Below are 18,709 nucleotides of genomic sequence, written 5' to 3'. Positions count from 1 at the left end.
CCCTGGCAGTGTCCAAGGCCAGGTTGGAGCAACCTGGGATAGTGAGAGGTGTCCTTGACCAGCAGTGCCCAGAGGGCAAAGAAGGCCAAAGTGATCTAGAAGTGCACCAAGAAGAGCATTTCCAGCAGGTCAGGGAGTGATCCTGCCCCTCTGCTCAGCCCTGTCAGGCACATCTGGGGTGCTGTGTCCAGCTCTGGGCTGCTCAGGGCAAGAGGGACACGGAGCTCCTGGAGCAGGCCCAGCAACAAGGATGGTGGAGGGCCTGGAGCTTCTTCTTGTGAAAAATGCCAATCACTTGTTTTCAAAATTTTAAGAGTTTAATAGTAATAAAATGATTATAAAAATAGTAATACAATTAGAGTAATAAAAATTCTGGATAATTTGGATTAGGACAATATGAGACAATAAAAACAAAGAGTTACGGACGTCCAGGTACCTTTTTCTGGGCAGCAGGAGCCCGAAAAAGGACACACATTCACAAAGGATTGACCCTAAAAACAACAGCCTGTTGCATATTCATACACCTCATACATGATGCATAAATTCCATTCAAACACAGGATTCTGTCTGGTCAGTGTCAGCTTCTTCCTCTGAATCCTGACGGCGTCTTCAGGACTGAGTGAGGCGGGAAGAAGTCAATTTCTTCTGATAAGAGAGCAACAAATTCTCCTTCTCTGAAAGATTCAGGTGTCCTGTGGCTGCTATCTGGTGCAAGTACCTCGTTCCTTTCTAAAAAAAAAAAATATATGACTTAGCATAGTTTCTATTTAAACCTTATGTTACAACCTAAAACTATATTTAACACACTACTTAAAAAAATTAATACAGCATAACTTTCTAACAGAACACATATAATATTCATTTTAATATTTGCGAAAAGCCAATTATATAATACGCATTTTTCACAATTAGAATTGTAGCAAATTTGCAAACTTTCTTTTCTTTTTTTTTTTTTTTTTTTAATTTTCACTTTCGTGGCCGCCGCGCTCGCCTGTTTTAAAACTTTTTTTAATCAGGCGCTATGACGCCGCCCTTTGTATGCGCCGGCAGTCACGAAAGTCCCCCTGCATGGAGGAAGGCCCCCAAGATGGCGATGCTGGCGGAACGTGAGTGCCTATCCGGGTGGGAATGTCGCGGGAATGGGGACGAGCCGGGGTCCTGCGAGCGGCCTCAGCCCCTCCCCACAGCCCTGCCTGAGGGCTCCGGGCCGCGCTGCCCCTCCCGATGGGTGCGGGGGGGTCCCAGGGCCGGATAAAAGAGTTCGGGGGGTTCCAGAGTTAAGGCAAGGGGAGTGCAGGGACTGGGAGAGGTGGGATGAGGGGTCCCTCTGTCCAGGAATTTGGGTTCCCTGTGTCAGGGGAAGGGGGTCATGGTAGGGGGAGACTCCGGGATGGCGGGGAAAAGGGTTCAGGGACTCCCGGTGTTGAAAAGGGGGGGTGGGAAAGGCAGGAATCGGGGTTCGGAGGAGCCCGGTGTGGGAAAACGGGGGGGTCTGGGGGCTGGCAGATCCAGGCCGCGGCGGAAGAAGGGGCTCAGGAGGTCCCCGATGTTGGAGAACGAGGGGATTGGGGTCTGAGAAAGGCAGGAATTGGAGTGTGAGGGGATCCTAGAGCCGAGGAAAAGGGAGGCTGGGGGGGCTGAGGCAGAGGAGGGGCTCCAAGGGTCCGGATTGGGGTCTGAGAAAGGCAGGATGGGAGTGTGGGGGATCCCAGGGCCGAGGAAAAGGGGGGCTGAGGCAGAGGAGGGGCTCCAAGGGTCCCTGGGGGTGGGAAATGGAGGATTTGAGGTCTGGGAAAGGCAGGAAGGAGCATCCAGAGGGTCCCAGGGTTAAGGAAAAAGTGGGGTCTGGAGGCTGGGAGGGTGAAAAAGGGTTCCAGGGGGACATTGGTGCAGGATAAGGGGGTGCAGGGGGGTTCTTTGTGGGGGCTGTGTGTCCCAGGGCAGGGCAGGAGCAATGGGAATGTCCCGTGGACACCTTTAGGGACAGCTCGTCCTGTCAGTGCTTGGGGCCATTTCTGGCCATGTGTTTGAGGGGAGACACCTCCAGCACAGCGGTGTGAGTGCTGGGAACACCCAGGGAACATGGCAGGGCCAGGTGTGGGTGCTGGGAACACTGAGGAGATGCAGCAGGGCTGGGTGTGAGTGCTGGGGACACCCAGGGGACACAGCAGAGCCAGGTGTGGATGCTGGGGACATCCAAGGGATGTGGCAGGGCCAGGTGTGGGTGCTGGGGACACCCAGGGGATGTGGCAGGACTGGGTGTGGGTGCTGGGTTCGGTGCTTGGGTCATTTCTGGGGCAGAGCTGGAGCTGAGCTCACCCTGTGCCAATCTCCAGTTCTTAGGGACCCTTCAGAGGAGGATTTGGAGGTGGGGAAGGGTCTGGAGGGACCAAATGAGCAGTGACCGAGTCAGGAGGGGACCAAGGTCAGTTGTTGGGGGTGCAGAAAGAGGGGCTCAACTGAAGAATTTAAAAGATGATTTATTGCAAAATCAGTCATGGAAGGGTGAGACTGTGAGGTTCTTAACATCCAAAGCCATCACATCAGAAACCACTGTAATTCTAGTTATAATGCCTTTTATAAGGCATTTATTATCCAAATTTCTGATTTCTTATCCAGTCAGCTGCTTCCACAAAGTTCATTAGCATCTTCATAACCAATTGCTAATTGCTACATTTCACATGATTTACCTCAATTTCTCTTTTTCTATCCATAGAAAAAGATAAATATCGTATCTATCATTATAGATATCATAAATATCTATCATTTCTATCATATAACCACAGAAACTTACTCCTTTTTATCAACTCTTCAACAAGTTCTATTGTTAAATTTGATTTTTTTTCTGCTATCCTGTTTAGCATATTTGTTCACTTATATGAAGCCTATATCTACTTGCTTAAAATATATTTCTGCTTAAACTACAAATCTTTATCTTATTTTGGATCTGTTTCACTACTCTATTCTAAAGCTTTAAGCCTTCTCCAAGGCCTTAAATCAAACTCTGTATCCATCTCTGTCTCTGAGCCTGCATTTCCCCCAGTCAGAGCTCACCAGGGCTGCAGCTTCTCCTGAGGGACGGCTCCAATTTCTGTTCCCTGTGACAGGGACAGGACCCAGGAATGGCTGGGGCTGTGTCAGGTTTGGGTTGGAGATCAGGAAAAGGTTCTTCCTCAGAGGATGCTGAGGCTCCCCAGGGAATGGTGACATTCCCAAGGCTGTCAGAGCTCCAGAGGGTTTGGACAATGCTCTCAGGGATGCACAGGGGGGATTATTGGGGTGTCTATGCAGGGCCAGGGGTTGGACTAGATGATCCTTGTGGGTCTCTTCCAGCTCAGGATATTCCATAATTCTGTGAATTTTGTTGAAATTTCCCTGACATTAGAAACAAAGAGCTTCAGTTTTGCCTCTGAGGGGATTGAGAATTTGGGCTTCCCATTTCTGACAGGACACCCTTGACCAAGAGCTCAGGGTCTGGTGAATTTCTTTGCTGGGTTGCAGGAAATATGGACAACACAAATAACAAATCTGGTGTACAGTGGGAAATAAAGATGTGATTTTAGGGAAACAAATCTGCATTTGCACATGGAACTTTTTAGTTATTTTCAGTGCAAACTTTAGTGTAATTTTTTCAGAATTTGTTAATTATTTTAATTGGACATATCAGTAATGGACTTATTTGGAGTGGAAGGGACTTTAAAGCTCATCCAGTTCCACCCCCTGCCATGGGCAGGGACACCTCCCACTATCCCAGGCTGCTCCAAGCCCTGTCCAGCCTGGCCTTGGACACTTCCAGGGATCCAGGGGCAGCCACAGCTTCTCTGGGCACCCTGTGCCAGGGCCTCCCCACCCTCACAGCCAAGAATTCCTTCCCAAAATCCCATCTATCCCTGCCCTGTGGCAGTGGGAAGCCATTCCCCGTGTCCTGTCCCTCCATGCCTTGTCCCAAGTCCCTCTCCAGCTCTCCTGGAGCCCCTTTAGGCACTCTCAGGTCACCCTGGATCCTTCTCTTCTCCAGGTGAGCACCCCCAGCTCTCCCAGCCTGGCTCCTAAGCCTTGTCCTTCTTGTGCCCCCCCAGATCATCTCTGGGCACCCAGCAGGGGTTTGGATGGGAGCTTTCAGAAATTATGATTAAAAACATGCTCCAGGCATAGAATTCATCTGGGAAAAGGGATTAGTAATGGATCTTGTCCAGATCATAGAATATCTGATTGAAGGAGTTGAGTTGTCCAGCCCTGGCACAGCTGCCCAGGGCAGTGAGGATTCCCCATCTCTGGAAGGATTTAAAATCCATGTGGATGTGGCACCTGGGGACATGGCTCAGTGGTGGCCTTGACAGTGCTGGGGGATTCTTGGACCCGGTGATCTTGGAGGTATTTTCCAACCTCAGTGATTCTGTGATTCACTAAAGAAATGTGGGTTTTCTCCACTGGATGGTGCTGCTCTCCCAGAGTTCCATCACTGTCTGTGGCATCTTTTTTGAAGCAGCCCAGAAAATTGGTGTTAAATTAGGAGCTGAATCTTGTGCCTGGTTTCCTCTCCCACTCTAAAGAGTTTACATTACAAATTTACATTTCTGATAAATTATTGACTAATTAGTGGATTTTGTTGTTTGTTTGGAAACGAGAGATGATTTTATGTTTTCTGTAAAAGGCATGGAGTTGTTCCTGGCTTTCTTAAATACTTCTCTAAAGATGAAAGCAAGTTTGTTTGGGGTTGTTTTCATCCTATTTAAAAATCAGAGTATGTTAACCTGGCAGAAACATGAGGATTAATCCCACAGTGTAGCTAAGAAGGTTGCAATACTTAGATTGAAAGTGCTGGCTGGGAAAGTAATGTCCTTAATTTCAAGAAATATTTGTGTTTGATGCCCTTGTGCTTTGTTACCAACAACCTCCTGGGAGCAAAACATCACAGGGGCTTCTCCATAGGGAGAGATATTTAGGAAAAACCATAGAAATTCACTTCTGAAGCTGTGATTGAAAAGAAGGGCAGCTGCTCAGCTGGGGAATGTAAGAACTGCTGGAACCCTTGAGCCAGAATCACTAAGGTTGGAAAAGATCTCCAAGACCACCAAGTCCAAACATCCCCCAGCACTGCCAAGGCCACCACTGAGCCACATCCCCAAGTGCCACATCCACAAGACTCTGAAGTCCCTCCAGGGATGGGGACTCCACCACTGCCCTGGGCAGCTGTTCCAATGTCTAATCACCTTTTTCATGAAGAATTTTTCCCTCATGTTCAATCTAAACCTCCCCTGGCACAACTTGGGGCCATTTCCTCTCCTCCTGTCCCTGTTCCCTGGGAGCAGAGCCCGACCCCCCTGGCTGTCCCCTCCTGTCAGGGAGTTGTGCAGAGCCACAAGGTCCCCCCTGAGCCTCCTTTTCTCCAGGCTGAGCCCTGTGGTTCTCCATGGGGCAGCAGGGAATCCCAGTTTATTTGGAAGTTTAAAATCACAGACCACACTGCTGGTTCCCCATCTTTTCTTAGCACCACAGGCAGGGCTTGGAGGAGTTGCTGCTCTCAAGGTTTCCTGGTGGGAATAATCACAGAATCCCAGGATGGTTTGGGGTGGAATGGACTTTAAAGCTCATCCCATTCCACCCCCTGCCATGGGCAGGGACACCTCCCACTATCCCAGGCTGCTCCAAACCCATCCAGCCTGGACTTGGACACTTCCAGGGTTCCAGGGGCAGCCATAGCCCCTGAGGTTAATAAGTTGTTTCCTGTAGAGAATGAACCAGGCAAAAGTTGGATTCCCCTCTCAGCCCTCGAGCCTTTAACCCAGTTAAAAACTGTTTAGGGACCGTTTGGAGCTTCAAAGTTTCAGAAGTGGGATAAAAAAATCCCCCACCTTGAATTCTGACAGTCTTAGTTCCTTAAAAATGAAACAAAACTGGGCAAAAAAATGAGTCAAACATCCCTGTAATATTCAATCCCTCTGGCCCAAATCCCAAATCTTGTCTTTTAGGGAACGATGACTTCCTGATTGCATTGAAAACACCTCGTTGGATTTGGCTTCTCCCTGCCTTGTGTGGCCTTGGGTTAACCGGTCATTTTTGATCCAGCATTTCCCATGGTGTTTAATGAAGTTTGTAATCTTCCTGTCTCCCATTCTTTGTTTGTCTTGTTTATTTAGGTTCTCTTCCTGCCTGGGCTTAGGTGCACATTTGGAGTGACTGGTTAACTGGGCTGGCTGCTCTTCCTTGATTTCAAGGAAGCTCTTCCTGGTGGGAAAGGCAACATGTGGGTCTGGCAATCTGTCATTTCTTTAGGAGTCCACATAGATCAAGGGAGCCTTGATTCTTCTTTGGATCTCTTAATTCCTGCAATAATTTCTGGCAGCTTTTCAGTTTCCCCATAAGTCATTTTTGAGAAATCCAAAAGCTGAAATCCTACAGTTTTCAGTTCTGTCATTCCCTTTCTTTGATCACTTACCTTGGATTTTTCGCTTGGCTTTTGTTAGGAAGCCAGATATTAAAATTTCTGTGTTCTGGTTAAAAGGAATCCTGGAGAATTGATTTTGTCCAGAACTGGGAAAGCAGCTTCATAATTTCCTCCTCTGTAGACTCCATGTTGAAGCCAGATGTAAAACAAAATTGGAATCAATATGGAATTCACACCTAAATGGTAATCCTTAAAGCCTCCCTGAACTGCAGCCCATCCTGTGGGACAGCAACTTCCACAGCAATCCCACTTTGGCGTCTTTCCATTAATAATTAATATTTTCACTGAGCTTTAATTGTTGTTGTTGTGTTTTTTCGTTTAGTAAAATTAACCCCCAAAACGTATCGAATCTGGCATAAGTTCTGGGGTATTTTTTTCTGCAATAAGGAACTTTATTTGGACTGATTCAATACCAAGAACTCTCTGGGAATGCCAGTAAAGCCTGTTTGAATTTTCCTTTCCTGCTGCAGCCCGGAGAAAGCAGAAGTGGTCTGTGGATCCACGGAACAGCGCTTGGAGCAACGATGATTCCAAATTTGGCCAGAAGATGCTGGAAAAGATGGGCTGGTCCAAAGGAAAGGTAGGATCTAAAGGACAGCAGTGTAGATGAAGGGTCTAAAACTGCCAGGGGACAGTTTTGATTTATTCTCTTAAGTGCACAAGGAATTTGAGCAGTGATAAATTTTTACACTTTGTTACAAAGTCTTGTTTGTGCCTCTCCTGCTTTCCAGTTTCTCTCCTTTCTTTGACAATCTGAATTCCCGTGTGAGAGCAGGAGTTGGAATATTTAATCAGGTTAAAGGTTTTAAGCTGCCTTTAAACCTTCAGTTCTCTCCCTGCTTTTTGATACTCTTTAAAGCAACTCCAGGACCTGCTTTAGTCTTTCACCTGGTTTTAAGATTTTTTTTCTGATCTGTTCCTTGAACCCCCAAAATGCTGTGAGCTGTGTCCCTTCCCAGCTCCACCCAGGACCTGTGGGTGAGGGGACTGTTTTCTGACACTAATAAAAACCTCCAGGTCAGCACAGACACCTGCAAACTGCAGGTTTAATTCCACAGAGGTGCCTCAGCAAAGCTGAGATTTGGGGCTGCACATCAGGGTGTTTAGTGATAAGAATCCCCACAAAACCCCCACTACCTTTAATTATTTTTCTAGATTTCCTCTTCCAGGCTTTCCTTAAAAGGCAAAAAATTTAGGATCATTCTCAATTCTGTAAATGCCTTAAAACCTATTTTTGGATATAAACTGTTGCTTCAGTTGTCTCACAACATTTCCCACTTGAGATACTGGATCTTCCTGGCCAACAGTTGTACAAGAAGGATTTATGTCTCCATTCTATTCCAAACTTGAACAAATGGAACTTTCTCTTGGTCCAATTAAGGGGCAAAAGCCCATATGAGCAGTGAAATTAGGCTGCTTAGCACCAATCCTGTAAATGGGGAATTGGGTCGGGGAAGGATGTGTGACCAAGCGTCCTGCTTGCTTCCATACTTTTTGGTCAGCAGAAGTTTCAAGGCAAATTTTCCACCCCATTGACCAAATAAACTCTTCTTTGTTTGTAACAGCAACAGCATTTTCCATATAGGCCTCATCCCTTCAAATCTTCCATATCCCAGGATGTGTCTGCTGGGCTTCTCTCCACTGCAGCACCATATAAATGTTTATTAATTCTAACACATTTGGTGATGATTTGTGACAGATGAGGCAAATTTCAGGTAAATACCAGGAACAAAGTTTTAAACCCACAGCTTTGCCTTTTAATTTTTCTGCCTTGACCATACAGTTGAGAAAGATAACCCTGGACCTGAATATTGCTTCATATTAAACAACCCCAGAGTTGTTTGCTCCAATATTTTCATCCACTTCTGAGGTGGAGGGAGTTGTGAATGCCCTACTGGCTCCAGTCTGCCTCTCCCCTGCCCCTCCCTGCCCTCCTTCCATGTAAATTTGGTTTGGATTGTGTGTTCTGTGTGGGTCTGCCTCATTCCCTTTTCCCTTCCCAGTGACAGAGACATTTTTGGGGTGAGGCACATTCTTCTTATGTAGAGTCTTGTTTGAAAACTGTAAACAATTTGTGCTGGCTTAGGAATGTCAGGTGGCTTCCTGATTAATCACCCAACTACTTAATGTTGTTGCTATTTTAGTGTTTATAATGCTTTGCTGGAGGCTTAAGTAGTAAATTTAAAAAAAACTTTGTGTGTTGTATGGTAATGCCTGTGAATGAATTCAGCTACAAGCAGGCATATTAACAGGAAGTTGTTATTTTTTTGCTGTATTTCCTTGTGAACTGTCTCACAGTCCAAAAGCTCTAATTGCTGCTGTGAAATCCTTACATTTGTACCCTCAAATCCTCCTTAGGGTCTCGGGGCACAGGAGCAAGGAAATCCAGAACACATCAGGGTTAAGGTGAAAAACGACGTGCTGGGATTGGGAGCTACCATCAATCATGAGGTGAGCACTAGACCCAGGGCAGGGAAAGGATCCCATTTCAGCAAAAGCACAGTTATTTGAATGGAATATTAGAGAAACCTGTGGTCACAGCTGGTGGTAGCATGTACCAAACAGAATTGTTTAGGATTTCCAAGACAACCCTTTTAATTTCATTTCACTTTGGGGTGGCTGTAGGAGCTGTGGTTGCTGTTACCACCTGTGGGGTCCCTCCCACCAGCAAGGATTGGATATATCCAATTAATTTAGTTCTAAGAGTCTTAATATCTGTTTTGTAAAACTTGTGTTAATTCTGAAGACTTCTGCCTTGCATTCATGTGGGTGATATTTACAGGACAACTGGATTGCTCATCAGGATGACTTCAACCAGCTTCTGGCTGAGCTGAATAACTGCCATGGACAGGGTGAAACAGGTAGGTTCATGCTTGGCTCAATCAGATGCTGGAAGCTCAGCAGAGTTTCTATTCTGTGTCTTAAAAAAGTTCCTGAGGCCCAGTTTGTGATGCAAATAATATTTTGGATAAGATTGAGAACTCATTCACCAAAATCACTGGGAGCCAAAGGATGTGTTGCCATCCATGAGCATGGATTTGTGGATCTCAGTGGATCAGTTTTGCTCTCAGTACTCAAAGAAAGGTTTTTTCTTGAGGAAAGAAAACATAAAATGTTTAACCTGTTTATTTCATCCAGGATCACAATATTTGGGATGCTTTCCCTGGCCTGTTCCTAGAGGAATATTTCCTTCTTTATAAAGCACCCAGAATCTGAGGGCTCACAACAATCTCTCAGCACTGCAATGCTTTGCCTTCCTTTTGTTGATGAACTGTCACACTTTGCTTCCATGCTCCAGTGGCTTCTTAAATGCCTCCTTTTCCTGTCCTTGGAGAGCTGCTCTGTAGCTTTTGCCTCAGAGTTCTACATCTCTGCTTTGAGTGCAGCATTAAGTGATTTTTGTAGCCCTTGTGTTGAGCACACAAGTGGGGAAACTTTCCCGAAAGGGCTATTTTAAAAGTCTTCTATTTTTGAAAAGCTTCTTACAAACTGACCTTGCTTTGTGAAAATGAAGTTAGGAAGTTGTGGTGGGTGTGAGCTTAGAGAAAGAATTGGTTTATCAAGTGATTTATCATCTCTCCTTTAGTTAAATGCAGTTTAAACTCTGGTTTTGTGTCTGAGCACCTCTCTGGAGTATTGTTTAACCAAGGGCTCCTGTTTGGACACAGCTTGTCCTTGTGCTGCTGGGGCAGAATTGCCAGATTAGTGAATTTAGCAACTCTTCATTCATTCATTCTTAACCTTTGAGCACTGACTTTTCTAGGAGAGAAAATGTAGAAAGAAGAGGAGGAAAACCAGTTAGCAAGGAAGTTTTCTAATCCTGGAGTAATAGGATTAAAATTTTGAGCCTGATGCCTCAAAACATCTTCTTTAACTTGCTGTGCAAGCTGTCCTTGTGAAATCATGAGGCCACCCAGGACTCAGTGGTGTCACTCAGCTCCTGGAGAGGTAGGAGAGCATTTCATGGGGAAATTCCACAAGTTCCTGTCTCCCTGGAGAACTAAATCCTGCCCAAGTTGCAACTTGAGCCCTAGGAAGATCAGGGAGGTGTAACTGGTGGGAAACCTGCAGATGAGCAGAGAGCCAAAATGACTTGCCCAGGGCCACAGTGAGTCAGCAGAGGCAGACTCAGGGAGCAAGGCTTGGCCCTAAGCTCTGCTCTCTTCCCTGGGTCACCTCATGCAAAGTGACCCTTGAGAACTCTAATTTCTCCCTCTTTCACTCAGTTCTTTTGGTCCTTTTAGGAGGCAGGACAGTTTTTCAATCACTGAGAACAAATTTGGGTGCACCATGGAAATTCCAGGTCAGAGTCACATTTGGTGATTTACAGAAAGGCATCACTCTGAAACTTGTTTTTTGGCAATTGTTGAAGCTGGCAAAACTCATCCAGGAAAAGACTCTGCCTGCAGCTGTGCTGCAGGAGCAAATGTAACATTATTGGCCACCCTCCAGTTTCAAACTGCATTAAAAGTCAGCTGAAAAACTTCATTGTTCTTAAAGAACCGGTGCAGTTGCCAGAGCTGGATTGCAATTAGAGGTTGGAAAGGAAAGGCCCTGTGGGGGTTGATGCCAACATTCAGATACCCTCAGTGTCTGTAGCTTTAGCTGTCTTTTCCTTTTTTTTTTTTTTTCCCCTAGCTAGGCACTGAATGAGGGCAGGTTTAGATTAGATTAAATATTAGGAAGAAATTCATCTGCTGGTGGTGAGGCCCTGCCACAGGTTGCCCAGAGAAGCTGTGGATCCCTGGAAGTGTCAAAGGACAGGGCTTGGAGCAACCTGGGATAGGGGAAGGGAGTTGGGACTCCATGGTCTTTTCCCACCCAAACCATTCTATAATTCCTGGTACTTTTGCTGGGATCCTCAGTGATGGTGACTGTCCCTTTCCCATGGATAAAAAGTGGGAACAGCACCCTGCAGTGCTTTGGCACATCCACCTCGATCACATTTGCTGCAAAAATGCCATTTTGGTGGCTTTATTGCCCCGACTAAATTGCTTTAAAAAGCACATTAATACTCCTGCAGCACTTGCTCAGTTTGTCAGAGGATTTTCCAGTCCCTGGAAGACACAGGGATGTATTTTCCTGCCCACTGCAAGTGCCAGCACGTTCAGTAGTGAAATTCCTCCCTGCAGGCACAAGGCGGTGCTGCTGCCCCTTTCCCTGTAGGAATAACGTGGAGGAGGAAGGCTCTGTGGAAACCTTTTGCTGTGTAATGCTCCTTTTGCTACCAGGAGATTGGAAACCAGGCTCAAAGTGCTGCCTGGCTGTCAGGATATTTTAGCTGTGATCCTTGCTTTTCCCACAGACCCTTTTTATTGAGGATTTTTTTGTTAAAAACTGGATTTGCTGGTCCTTTCTTCCCATTAGTGTGGGAGAGCAGGATTCAGCCTGCTGGCCCTCAGCTGTCCCACTGCAGGCTGGGGATTTCAGTTTTAGCTCAGGGATTCATCAGGTGGCACTGCCTTTCAAACAGGGAAGTGCTGGAGTTCCAGTGTCAGAAAAGCTTGGGCAGCAGAGCTTTCCAGGGTGGGATCATGTGAAAAAGGTGACTCAACTTGGCCCTCAGGGTATGGGTTGATTTCCCTACCCATCCCACAGGCAGGAAAAAAACACCTCACCATAGTAACCCTCTGTGGAGTCACAGAGCAGAGACTCCTGTGGTGCCTCTTTTCAGGACTAGTAAGGCAGTAATTAACTGTACAACAGGTTAGTTCTCTCTTGCTGGCAATGTTTTGTAAATTAACAGGTTCTGTGGTTGCAAAGAGAACATTTGCACCCCCAAAATAACCTGCCACAGCAGAGGAACGTGATCTCTGTGCTGTTAAAGAGAGAGCTTAATCCTTCACGTGGCCTTAACCTGCTCACAGTCTCCCAAAGTACTGCTGAGTGACTCTGGGACTGAGCCAGCCCCAGAAACCATTCCCAGAGGACAGTTTAGATGCAGTCCCTCTTCTGGAAGCCTGGAAAATGAGATAATAGGGATGTGGCAATTTGTCCTAGCTGGCCTTAGGGACAGAAAAGCTTTGTCACCATTCAGTTTCCTTACACAGATGTATCAGCTTATGTCCAAATAAAGGTAATTTGTGTAGGATTAGAAATGAAAATCCTCTTGGGGGGGTGGTTCCCCCCTTTTTCTTTCTGCTCTATCAGTATTTTATTTCCTACTATTTCTTGCATCTTTCTCAGACTCTGGTGCTGGAGATACTCTATGAAAAACAGCACTATTATTATTTTCATACCACAGAGATGGATTTGCCTTTGACCTGGAGTACCTGTATCTGCCTTTTCAAATTACATTGGATTGGAAATGGGAAAGAAAGGGGATGGGGCAAAAAAAAATCAAGCATTGACATATTTCAGACAAAACTTAGAATGCTTTCTTCAGTAATACTTTATGATATGTTGTTGACTGTATTTTGAGAGAGGGCATAGGTTGGACTTGATGATCTTAGAGGTCTCTTCCAACCTCATTATTCTGTGAGAAAGTTAATTACACTGATGTTTGAATTTGGTGCTTAAGTGCCTCTAACAGAACTGGACCCTGTTTGCTTGGGGTTTGTTTTTTTAGAGTCCTCAGTGAAAAAGCAGAAAAAGACATTCAGCCTCGAAGAAAAATCCAAATCTTCCAAGAAACGTGTCCATTATATGAAGTTTGCTAAAGGTGAGAGGAGTTTTGTTGTTTCATAAGCCCTGACCAAGATTAGAACAAACCCTGCTCAAGGTGATCTGTTGCCTTGTGGAGTCTAAATTTGGCAAGTAAAACCTGGGTTTAGAAACACCCCCTGCAGCTACTTGCTTAAAGCTCTAATGTTGCTGTTCCTCTTTATTTTGGGCAATTTTGGGTAGCCTTAGGCTGCTGATGTTGGGAATAAAACAATTCCCTAGTGAAGGAACTGAATAAAGGAGCAGCAGATATTCCAAGTGGGCAGGGATGGGAGCAGAAGGCAAAGGTGAGATGGGAGTGACTTGGGCATCTGTGTGGCACTAACCCCTGCAATCCCCTGCTCAGAGATCATGTGGATGAGATCAGGGATCAGATTAAACCTGCATGAAGGAAGAGGAAAGCCCTCTTACATCGACCAGGTACTTCATGGGATAAATTAGGGCAGCCAGAAAAACTGTCAAGAATTTGTAGAGTTTAGTAATTTCTTTCTTCCTTAGAGTGATGAGATTATTTCAGTCAGGCCAGGTTCTGGCCCTTGACAGTTGTTGAGTCCTTTCCCTTTTGCTCTGTTCCCCTTTCACACAGTGTGTGCCCGTTTCAGGGCATGGATAGGATCAGTTTCCACTAATGGCTGATTTATTAAACTGAAAGCTCTGTGTAATGTTTTCTGACAGCAAATGCCTCTGCTAAAACAGAGCTAATTGATACCTGAATGGAGGCCAGATTTTCATATCAGGGTTTGGGATTTTTGGTGAAATAATTCAACGTTGAAGTCCAAGCTGTTAACATGAGCCTGCCACTTTATGACATTAAACAATTAAATTGGTTCAGGGCTTGCAAGTACAGAGGCCGTGGCCTGTTTGAGCAAAGAGGATTTATTTTGATTTGGATTTAACCTTTTACTAAATATAGAGGAAAAAAAGAAATGCCTTTTGAGCATGTAAAATACAGCTCAAGGCTTTCATATTCACAATATCCCTGATTTGTTTGGTCACATTTCCACAAGGCAGCTCCTCATTTGCTTGTACCTTCTGTGGCCTGACCCAGGGAAATTGTCCTTTTTCGGGGAAAGAGGAAAAGTTATTTGAGAAAGGCTCATGTTGTCATGGCCCTTGTTGTTGAAGTCCAGTCCTGCTTCCTTTCAGACTAAACAAGACAAGCTCACACAAAAGGGGGAGAAGGGAACAGCGACGGCACCAAACGCGGCTTCCGCTCCCGGGGTTGGTTTGGAGCCTCTCTGCTGGAGGAACAGCCACTCCAGGATCTGGGAAATGCACCCCAAGCTCAGATTAAATCAGCTGCTTTTCTAGTAGCTCCTCCCCTGTGATGCTGCAGGAGACTGGGGCTGTCAGCTGAGCTGGTTTTCTGTTAAAGGAAAAATGGGGGATATGTTCAAGGGGAGGCACAGAAAGGAAGCGTAGCCTGAAAATGGGAGCAGGAGGATTTTAGGTGTCACATTTCAAGCCTTGGCCAAGAGAAGGCTGAGAACAACCCCAGTCTCTTCCAGCTTGCTTGGACAAGGCCGTTTTGAGGCGGTGCAGTGAGGCAGCAGGAAGCTGGGGGATCACTTCCCCCTCTAGGCTGATGTGTCTCTTTACCCTCCAGGGACAGTTAAGGATCCCAGGAAAAAGAAGAAGTCAGATTTGGGATTTTTTTGTTTTGTTTTGTTTTGGGTCTTTTTGGCCATTACGAGATTCATTTTGAGGTCACTGATTTTCAAGTGATTCAGATCCCAGCAGAGTCTTAACAAGTTGACCTGTCTGGGTTAATTTTGTTTCTTTAACTTTTGCTGACCTTTTCCCAAAGAATTTTTTGACAGAGTCAGTGGACAGCTCAACAACTCCTGCACTGTGGAATTGGCTAAACCTTTGCCTGTATCTCTCAATCACATCACCCTCTCCTTGCTCCATGTCTGATATCCAGCTCACCACACAACAATCAGATGGCAATAATGGCCCTCCTGGAAATCTTTGCTTCACCCTTGAAATACTTTTGAGTTGGAATGACCCAGTGGGTGGCAGAGGTGGAGGTTTTGCTTTTCAGGAGCAACATCAGAAATCAGAGAAAAGTCCCCACTGAGTAAAAATGGATTTATTTTTTTTTTTAACTGTGTGGAGGAGCTGTAACTCCCTAATTCTGTCAGAAATGGGGAATCCTCGTAAGAACCCAAAGATCCCAATGCATATACACATTTCCTCTTGTGTATCTTCATTTAGTGGCCTTAGCATAGAACCACAGCATGGTTTGGGTTTGAAGGGACCTTACAATTCATCTAATTCCAACCCCCTGCCATGGCAGGGGTGCCTTCCACTATCCCAGTTACTCCAAGGTCCATCCAACCTGGACTTCCTGATTTTTGTTTATGTCCAAGAGCAGTTCCTCTCTGTCTGTTGGTCACACTGTTACCAAAATGCATCCTCAGATGTGAAGGTTTTGGGGGTTTTTCCCTCTCTTTCCCCCTTCCAGGTAAGGATCTCTCATCACGCACTGAACAGGACCTGTCCTGCATTTTTGGGAGAAGGCAGAAGAGTGCCAAGACCCAGGTAAACAAGAATCTTCTCCTTTCTCTTATTTCCTTGTTTATTATCCCTTATAACAAAATGTCCAAATGTCTTCTGCCAATTTGTTTTTTCTACTTGAAGTGCTGTGCTTGAATTCTGAGGAAATAAGAGTAAATTTAATCCCTGTTTTTATGGATTATCATGATGTAACTTCTATGGAGATGGAGAACTCCAGTATTTTAATTTTTTAGTAGGAAATGTACATCACAAAGAAGAATTTTGCTTGACCTGAAAGGTCAAAGGTTGGACTTGATGCTCTCAGAGGTGTTTTCCCACCTAAATGATTCTGTGAAAGATCCATGAATATCCAAAATAAAATTGGGCATTCAGTAGCAACTGTGCAATCTCCACAAACTGCCCTTTTTTTCACAAAAATTGGGAAAGGCTGAGGAGCTGCAAAAGATTCAGAGGTGGCCTGAACAGTGATAAATATTTGATGAGAAGACCTTTCCCCTGACTTTAGGTAATGAGATCCAGGTTTGGACCAGTTTTTATTTTATTTATGTGTCAATTAGCATTTGCATTTGCAGAGCACAGACCAGCTCTATCAGTGGATAAAATAACTGTGACATGACCAACATAATTCCAGAAAAATTCTTTGGAAAAAATAACACCTGGAAAAGCACAAATGAATATATTGCAGGAATAGCCCAGTTGGTTCCAAGTTCTTGGAAATCTCTGGTTTTAAGGGGAAGATGGGGCTTGGAGTGGAAATTTCTGGAATTCAGAATACACACCCTGTAGTGTGTGACACCTTGCTCCTTGTGCTCTTGGAAGTTGTTGTGGAGCTTCACTGCAGGTCACTGGAGCTGAAATAAGGATTTGGGAACTTGTCTGTGAGAGCTGTTGGAGCTCTCACATCCTGTGGGTAAACTTGTACCAGGGAGCCCTGTTGGTTCTGATCACATAAATACACCCTGGATCTTCTCCTTGGCTCCCTTGCTTCAGATCAATGGGAGGCAAAACTGGGATTTAAAGGGACAAACTGGGATTTAAATCTGCTCAGCACTGCTGGGGTTGAGGGAGCAGATTTTGCCCACTCATGAGTTGTCTCAAGTAGTTGGTATTGTTTTCTCTCTATGTTCTACATCTTTTGAAATTCAGAGTTGGAAAGTTGCTTCTTCTGGGACTTTTTCCTGCAGATCATTTGCTCTTTTGTGGATAAACACTGCAAATCACACGGATTTTATGAAGGGTGTCTAAGTTTGTGCATGTTTTTGCCAATCCCTTGACAGATGCAGTGGTTGGCTGATGGCTGCTGTGCAGATTTCCTGAAATGGTTCAACATTCTGGCAGAAAAGTCACAGACTGTTCCCTCCTAAGCACCCAAATTTCCTCATGCAAATCCAGGCAGGAGGGCACAGAATTTGGAGCTGCATTGTTGTCTTCTGGCTGCTGCTGAGCAGCCACAGGGGGAGGAAGCCAGAGGCAGCACAATTGCTTCCCCCAGCTCCCCCTTCTCCTTCTCTTCATGGATCAGAGATCTGTGGAGTTTGCACAGAACAGAAGTGCATTGCTCAGGCCCTCCAGCTCTGAGCAGTTTCATTGCACTGCACCCATGAACTCTTCTGATCCCTTTCCATCATGTCCTGGAGCCTGCTCCTTAAGGTGGCACAAAGAGAAGTGCCCTGTGAGGCTTTGCAGGAATTCTCTGGGTTTGCCTTCTGGTTTGAAATCCCTGAGCTCTGCTGTGGCACAGAGCTCCCTGCAGGAACAGGAAGGTGCTGCCATTCTCCTGGAACTGAGTTGTTCCTACATGGAGATGAGGTAGGAAGGGCCCTGCTGCCCAGCAGAGCCCTGGGTTTTCCTGCAGGTTGTAGTAGGCCCCAGTTCCCTTCAAATTTCAGCTCCTACAACCCTGGGCTGCTTTCCCTGGTGACAGGATAAGGATTTCCATGCTTCCAGAGGAGCCAGAGCTGCTCCTATCCATGAATCTGATTGCAGGTTCCCAGCTGTGGGTGCAATGGAGATGATACATGGAAGTAATCCTGTGGATCCTGGAAAAGCTGGAGCAGTGGCCACAGGAATCTCATGGATTTAAAAAGACCAAGTGCTGGTGCTGCATCTGGATCAGGGCGACCCCTTGGATCAGTCCAGTCTGGGGATGAAAGGATGGAGCAGCCCTGGGAGAAGAACTTGGGGGTGCTGGTGGGTGAGAGCAGGACATGACCCAGCCCAGAAACCCCTGGAGCTGCTGGAGCGAGTCCAGAGGAGGCACCAGGATGATCAGAGGGATGGAGCAGCTCTGCTGTGGGAATGGCTGAGAGAACTGGGATTGTTCAGCCTGGAGAAGAGAAGCTTTGAGGTGACCTAATTGTGGCCCTCCAGTACCTGAAAGGAAAGAAAGATGGAGAGAAACCATTTAAAAGGACCTGCAGGGAATGGCTTCAAACTTACAGAAGACAGAGTTGGATGGGATATTGGGGGGAAATTCTTCCCTGTGAGGGTGGGGAGGCCCTGGCACAGGTTGCTCAGAGAAGCTGTGGCTGCCCCTGCATCCTTGGAAGTGTCCAAGGCCATGCTGGATGGGGCTTGGAGCAGCCTGGGATAGTGGAAGGTGTCCCTGCCCATGGCAAGTGGTGGAATGAGATGAGCTTTAAGGTCCCTTCCAACCTGAACCATTCTGTGATCCTATGATAATGCCAAGTTGGAAAGCACCCTTCCAACCCAAAGTTGGAAAGGTCCCTTCCAACCCAACCCAACCCAACCCAACCCAACCCAACCCAACCCAACCCAACCCAACCCATTCCATGATTTTATACCTTCAAGTCCTGTCTCTGAGGCTCTTTCTGAGGTATCATCTCCCTCCTCTGTCCTCAGAGATGCAGTTTGAGAAGCATTCAGCACACTTGATGTGCACTGAATGACCCCCACAGAGCTACCATTCCACTCCTGATCTTTTGACAGAGATTTTCAGCTTGGTTCTTTTTCCCTTATTTCTATTTGTTTCAGTCTGGGATCAGAAAAACTTGGGTGTAACTCCATGGGAAGATGTAGGAACTGCTTTTCACAGAATCACAGAATTGCTGAGACTGG

General features: G+C 45.9%; 1 protein-coding gene across 2 annotated transcripts in view; it reads left to right on the top strand.

The window, feature by feature from the left end:
• The first annotated feature begins 1,059 nt into the window (after positions 1-1,059).
• The window catches only part of PINX1 (PIN2 (TERF1) interacting telomerase inhibitor 1), a 61,710-nt gene continuing 44,060 nt past the window's right edge, over positions 1,060-18,709 (top strand). Inside the window, exons 1-6 of one of the 2 annotated variants that reach the window (XM_054629685.2) lie at positions 1,060-1,106; positions 6,919-7,028; positions 8,807-8,899; positions 9,231-9,309; positions 13,017-13,109; positions 15,579-15,655. In XM_054629685.2, the coding sequence (XP_054485660.2) occupies positions 1,088-1,106; positions 6,919-7,028; positions 8,807-8,899; positions 9,231-9,309; positions 13,017-13,109; positions 15,579-15,655 (471 nt within the window). In that variant the 5' untranslated portion in view covers positions 1,060-1,087. Of the gene's footprint in view, positions 1,107-1,209; positions 1,229-6,918; positions 7,029-8,806; positions 8,900-9,230; positions 9,310-13,016; positions 13,110-15,578; positions 15,656-18,709 lie in introns of those variants that run through there. The other variant, XM_077176488.1, reaches the window with a different exon arrangement.

The sequence above is a fragment of the Agelaius phoeniceus genome, chromosome 3, assembly GCF_051311805.1.
Source record: "Agelaius phoeniceus isolate bAgePho1 chromosome 3, bAgePho1.hap1, whole genome shotgun sequence".
Taxonomy (NCBI): domain Eukaryota; kingdom Metazoa; phylum Chordata; class Aves; order Passeriformes; family Icteridae; genus Agelaius; species Agelaius phoeniceus.
The sequence above is the reverse complement of the archived record's forward strand: the minus strand, read 5'-3'. Positions and strand labels throughout refer to the sequence as shown.